General features: G+C 44.0%; 1 protein-coding gene across 1 annotated transcript; it reads right to left on the reverse strand.

Moving 5' to 3' along the window:
• Positions 1 to 3,594: 3,594 nt before the first annotated feature.
• On the reverse strand, positions 3,595 to 5,064 carry LOC123123686 (phosphoglycerate mutase-like protein AT74H). The gene is made up of 2 exons (XM_044544256.1): positions 4,385 to 5,064; positions 3,595 to 4,275 (listed from the first exon to the last, which is right to left on the reverse strand). The coding sequence occupies exons 1-2, from the start codon at positions 4,911 to 4,913 to the stop codon at positions 3,770 to 3,772; spliced, it is 1,035 nt and encodes a 344-aa protein (XP_044400191.1). The 5' UTR covers positions 4,914 to 5,064; the 3' UTR covers positions 3,595 to 3,769.
• Between the last annotated feature and the right edge of the window lie 1,672 nt (positions 5,065 to 6,736).

A 6,736-nucleotide genomic window follows, 5' to 3' on the forward strand; every position in this document is an offset into this window, starting at 1 on the left:
TGGAATGCACTGACATGATTGCCAATGCAGGCTGGATCTCATCCATGAGGGAAAAAGATCCTGGGGTGGTCCATTATTCATGGAAACCTTCATCATAGCAGCTTGGGGGGTGTGGAAAGAGAGAAATAATAAACATTTTAGGAATGTGCTGCCATCAATGGAATCCCGGAGAGGCAGGTTCAAAAATGATATGTCCATGATGGTACACCGCACCAGAAACTCTCTCCACCCCTTCATCAGAGGATTGGTGGGCGCTCTCTGATCTCTACCACCCCCTAGTTTGCTTCTTTCTAGTAGGTTTTGACACCTCTTTGCTCTAACTAGTCTGTATTGTTATACTCAACTATATACCTTGTAACTGTGGGGTCACACCTCCCCTGATCCTGGTGTTGCATTAATTTAAAAGTCAGTAGGAGCCTCTCCTACTGTCAGTGAGCTTTCAAAAAAAAATATTTCAAAAAAATGTTTGTGTCACTAAAAAATGGTCAACATGTATTTGGAAAATGTTCAAAACAATATTTGGAAAAAACATGTACACAGTATGCTTGAAAAATGTTCCATATGTGTACTAATATGTACAATGTGTATTGAAAAAACAGACATTGTTGAAAAGATATGGAAAAAACCCAAAGAAAACTGGTTAATATGTGGAACAGTTCGCGACCTATATGATCAATTGTCTGCATACTAGGTGATGTTGGATGTTATGCGCTACACTAATTGTTTCATTAATGGTCTCAAGCTAGAGGTGAGAGTACATGTGGCCCTGCAATAGCTTGAAGACTTGGATGTTGCTTATGATTTGGCCCTTCTTCACGAGACCATAGTTGATAGTGCACCACACAACCTAAACACACCGCATGCTTGCCTACCCTCTCCCTCCACCGCATATGGCACCGAAGAGGGTGGCCCCAAGGCCAGCAGAAGTACCGAGACCTGCAGCACGGGAGGACAATTGGGCACCCTTCTTGCGTACAAGTGTGCCAAAGGGTTATGTTTCACCCGTGCAGACCGGTGGAGTCATGATCATGTCTATAACCAAGCAGTTCCATTGCGTGTGGTACATTTAGATGTTGGAGTTCTATCAAATGCTATTGCTTCTAGAGGAAGTTGACTATGAGCAGGGAGCGGGAGAGCATGTCATTGCTCTGTCACATGAAACTCAAGGCAATGTTCATTCAATACACTCATTTCAGTTTACTCCTGAAGTGAAAGGTTTACAGTTACAATTTCTCTTGGACTATGGAAGCATGCATTCCTTTATTGGTGCTCAATTTGTTCCACAATAGCAAGGTGTTGAAGTTATGATAGTAGAACAAGTGTGAGTTATTGATGGTGCCATTCTTCACTGCACTCAACATATTACCATGTGTGATTTGTAAGCTGCTGGACACAAATTCAATTCTAGATTCAGGATTCTTGAGTTGGGATGTTATGTTGTATTATAGGTTTGGATTGGTTGGTTCAACATAGCCTGACATAGGTAAACTAGACTCAGAAGCGGATCTCATTCTGAAGTCCTGGTAGTTCGTTTTGAGCTTCTCGGTTCTTATCCTTCGGTGTGCTTGTAGAATTGCTTCGATCAGTTTGGATATGTTCCGGCTCCACTGGACACCTTTTTAGAGATATTGAAAGTCCTTCGGGTCCTCTCTCTCTCTCACTCTCTCTCTCTCTCTCTCCCTCCCTCCCTCCCTCTCTCTCTCTCTCTATCATCCTTGATGATCTTGTTGTGCAATATAACACATGCTCTCATGACCAGCCACAGGGTCTGAGGCCTCCAATACTCAGTAGGGCTAGAAAAATTGCAAAGCGTCTTTGAAGCACACCAAAAGCTCTCTAAGCATCCTTTCTAGAAGATTCTTGGCACGTTGCAAAGTGAGATTTCTTGTTGCCTTTAGGGGCGGGTGATTGTCTTCACAAATGTGGCCCATGGAGGATGTATGCCATCGGCAAGGTAGTATCCCATGTTGTACACATGGACATTGACAACATAGTTGCAAGGTGGATTGTCATCGGCAACTAGCCTTGCAAAAAGAGGAGATCGCTGGAGGGGCATTGAATCATTGTGAGAGAGCGAGGCATTGCAAAGTATGTATGTCAAATCAACAGATTATGTGATGCAACTGTGTCAAGAATGATGGTTGGATCATGGCAATGCCGCCCTTCATACTAAACTTGCCATGTCACGGGACAATTCTTCCATGTATAGTGCGTACAACCAATGGATACAAGCACTCTTGGCCCATCTCTCTCGTCATTGTCTGCCATGAGCCTCTCGACATCTTCATTAGTGGGAGTCCTCAAGTACTCCGGTCCATAGATCTCGATCACAGCTACGCAGAATCATCTCACACACTCGAGGTTGAGGTCTTCCCCAATGCGAACATATTCATAACCAAGGACTCCACGGTTGTTGTAATCTTAGTGTTATTTCTCACTGGATCTTATTTGTCAACTCATTCCAACAACCAAGGCCATGTGTTGTTTTTATTTTCAACACGCATATTTGAATCAATATTGAATTGTGGACCTTGAGGAATAGAGGCTTTCGGGTTTCATTTGTTCATTCTTCATTTTCTCAGTCACTCTTCAATGTAGCTTTCAGTTCTTAGCATTTAAGTCTATCTATCCTTCTTCACATTTTCTGCCTAAAGTTCCACTATGTTTTCTTTGTCATCGAAAAATTGAACAGGGTTGGGAAAAATTCCTATGCGGCTGATATAAAATCTAGCGACAAGGTTCCTTCTTCATTCATAGGCCTGAGCGGCTCTTCTAGGCGACCACGTTTTTTCTAAGGAGCAGATCAGAATGTCACCTTATTTTTCCGACTCATCTTACAAAAGGACTGTTTCACCCTCATCTTTCTCTCCAACTCGTGTAATTGTAAGAATTTTTTGACTTTCTCCACTACGTTGCTACGCTTTGAGACCCTGCTCCCGGTATCTTTGCTTGAATGCCTTAATAAACCCAAGTGGACAAAGCGAAAGTGGCGAGATCCCACTGTTATTTTTATGCTAGATTTAAATAACTTTTTTCCAACTTTCGACCGTCTACTAAGGTATCTACAAGTTTCGGCCAAGCGATGAGTAGACGGACGATCTCCGCGCCGGTTGATAAAATACAAACTTGCCCGCTAAGTACCTTTCTTACCTTTTGCCTACTAAGTACTTAAGTTATGTGCTAATTGATTATAACTTTTTTTTTGAATTTTAATTGATTAGAACTTAATTTGTAGGGGTAAAAATTTGAACTAATTGAGTACATACAAACTGGTGGATAAATTTTATAACGGGCCGACGACAGAGTAACATGTGGGCCTAGTTCAGATTTCGACTGGGTTGGAAAGTACTCCTCATTGAGCCCCTATCTGTACTGTGTTTTCCTCAAAAAATACAAAGGGGGCAGGCAGAGGAGTAGTTGTACTCCCTCCGTCTTTTCTTTTTACTTCGCGTATAAGTCAAATACGTAAATTTTAACCAAAATCATACTTAAAATTATGAACATCTACAACACTAAAGTTATATAGTATGAAAATTAATTTCCCGATGAATCAAATTATATTGGATATTCGTCCTATCAAAGTTTGACTCTAAATAAGAAGCAAGAAAGCTGAAATCAGATGAGTGAACCATGGAGCTTTGCGTCCAGAGCCCCATCATGGAGCAGAAATTAATATAGTGTGCTCTAGGCTGCGTGGAAATTATTGCCTAAACGGAAGTGGGAATCTACAAATCTTTCATATACAGGTATACAGATCAGCTCCAGTTTCCTAGCTGAAATGAGTGAAGAAGGAGGGGCCGTTGGTGATGAAGTTGTAGTTGAGCTCGCCGGGCCTTGCTGTCCGCTGCCACATCTGGTCGTCGATCATCTCGTCGGTGAGCCCGAACTCCCTCAGCTCGTCCACGGTGTGGTGCACCAGCAGGCTGTACCGGCCGCCCTCGCCGGTCTGCATCACCAGCGTGCCGCCATTGTCCAGGTTCGCCAGGCCTTCAAACTGCCGCACCGTCCACTTGTACCACCGCATCAGGAACACCCGCAGCGTCAGCCCGTGCGACACCAGCACCAGGTTCATCTCCGGCGCCGTCGGGCCGCCCGGCGGCGACGGCGGCTGGAACCGGCCGATGTCGATGTCGGCGCGGAGGGTCTCTCGGAAGCCCGTGATCCGGTCGTACACGTCCGCCGCCGACTCGCCGTCCGGGAACCGGTAGAAGAACCGGCCGTAGCGCCGCCGGATCTCCTTCTCCACCCGCATCTTCTCCCGGTCCTGGAAGTTCCCTGCTCACGGCCACAGACAGACACGTGGGTGTTCGATCAGGCCACGTGGTAGTACGAGATAAGGCAATCCATTTCTTTATCCGCATGCGGATCGGGTCGGACGGCGTACCGAAGTCCTGCTCGCGGATGCGGGGCTCCTCGCGGACGCCGGCGATGCGGCGGGCGTCGAAGGCGCGGCCGACCCCGCGGAGCGTCTCAAGGGTGCGCCGGTACGGGGACACGTAGAAGTAGACCTTCCAGTCGTCGTCGCTGTCCTCCTCCTCATCGTCTCCGTGGCCGGAGGAGAGGAGGCGGTGCAGGCGGCGGCCGCAGTCCTCGGCTTGGCGGTGTCCTTTGGGGGTGAGGCCGATGAGCGGGTCGGGGACGCGCGTGTAGGCGCCCTCGTCCACGTTCCCCTCGCTCTGCCCGTGTCGCACCAGCACGATGCGCCGCGGCCGGGGCGGGGGCGCCGGGTACGGCAGCGGGCGGAGCTCCGGGAAGTAGTGCTGCTGCTGATGCTCCTGTGCTCCAGACGACGACGTCGCGCGGCGGCGCGGGACGCCCAGCGTGTCCTCGCAGCAGCGGCACCGCAGCCGGTGCCGGGACCGGGGCCGTGGGGCCGCCGCGGGCGCCGGGGCGCACCTGGTGGCCGCCGCCATCAACTAATCAGCTGCCTTGGGCGGCTGCTATGGCCGCATCGGGTCGCCGGTGGCCAGTGGGGAACAGAGAAGCCGGCCGAGGGTATGTGCGTGGGGGGAGAAGGTTTGTTCTCTAGCGCGCGTGCGGCATGCGTCCGATGGCTACGTGTGCGAGCCAAGAACGACGAGAAGTTCCACGTGTACTACACCGTCTTCGAGATAAAAAAAAAACTATTCTACGTGTCCACAGAGAAGCAAATGGGCTCTGTATTCTGCTTTTAACTGGGCCACAACTACTCGGCCTGGTGAGCCGAAAGATGCAATCCACTCCAAAAAAGATATTTGCACGTACTTCAGAAGATATAAAAAATTCAAAAAAAAAAAGATATAGATTTTACTCGGGCTGTATTTTCTCAACAAAACCTACTTTAAATTTTAGTATTGTAAAAATGAAATAGAAGCTATTGGTAATGAAAAGTTTAAACATATAATTAAAAAGTATAGACACCGCCCTTTAGACAACTAGAGGAAGTAGAAAAACTTAAGGAGCATCGACACCCTAGTGAGCTATCCCCTCGTCATAGTTTTGAATATTTGGGGGGAAAGGATGTATCAAATTTACCGAGTATATTTTTTAATGAATTTATAATTTTATGATGTATTTTTTGATAGAACCTATTTATTAAAATATAATATAAAATTAAATAATTATAAAATTTTATTGACCAAAATTTTAATAAGTTTGTTTACTAACAATATTAAAAACAACCTAGAGGAAGTAGCAATTCTTGAGGTGTGGACATCCAAGTGAGCTATTGTCCCACCATACTTTTGAGTATTTATACAAATGCATTACCATATTTTAAATTTATATATATATATATATATATATATATATATATATATATATATATATATATATATCAAATTTATATTTAGTGGTCCACATCATGATATAATTTTTTAATTCAAGAAGAAATTTCATCGACGGAATTTACACCAAGGTAACATATCATTTCTCATAATTTTGAGCATCAATAAATAATAATAATTGCATATCACATTCATTAGAATTGTGATAGTGTATAATGTTGTAGAATTATCAAAACAAGATAAATTAATCTTTGCGGCTCAAACTCGAAATATGACCATCCAATTACGTGGTCGTGATTGCAGTAACTATATATAAAAGTTTCAAGACAAATAAAATCATTATCTCACGCAAAAAATATGACACAATCTAGGAAAATCTGTGTAACGAAATGCCGTGCAGACGTTGGTGACTTATCATTTTCATAATTTTAAGCATTGGGAAAAATACATATGCTTCAAATATCATCTTGCTTTGTAAAAATCAGCTCTAGCAAAAATCTATAAAAATAAAACAGATTGGTTATTCATATTGATCATATGAAATTAAAAAATATGAATATCATGCATTGCAAAATTATTTGTTTATTGTCTTTTCAATACTTTGGTTTTCACTATTATAATAAAGTCATGGCTAGTCATGTCTCTCTCTGCCACATAGGCAAAATCGCCGTGTAAGCGGGCTATGAGCCTGGTATTGTATTTGCTCTTAGTGATAATTCCAAGAATGTGTATATAAGCTTTGATCTAAGAGTCGTTACATATCTTGAAAAGGATCTATCTATTCTACTGCCTTCGAATATCTTCACAAAGAACTCTACGACGTGTTGCCAAGAAAACTATCTTCGGAGGGTTCAAGGTTGCGCCTGTAGCAAATAAATGGAAATGTATTTTTTTAGGGGAATAAATGAAAATATTAAAATGACAATTAGACGTGTGAAGGTATGGTAAGGCAGTTTGTCTTGCTTCGTGCT

Source organism: Triticum aestivum, chromosome 5D, assembly GCF_018294505.1.
Source record: "Triticum aestivum cultivar Chinese Spring chromosome 5D, IWGSC CS RefSeq v2.1, whole genome shotgun sequence".
In the NCBI taxonomy this organism is placed as follows: domain Eukaryota; kingdom Viridiplantae; phylum Streptophyta; class Magnoliopsida; order Poales; family Poaceae; genus Triticum; species Triticum aestivum.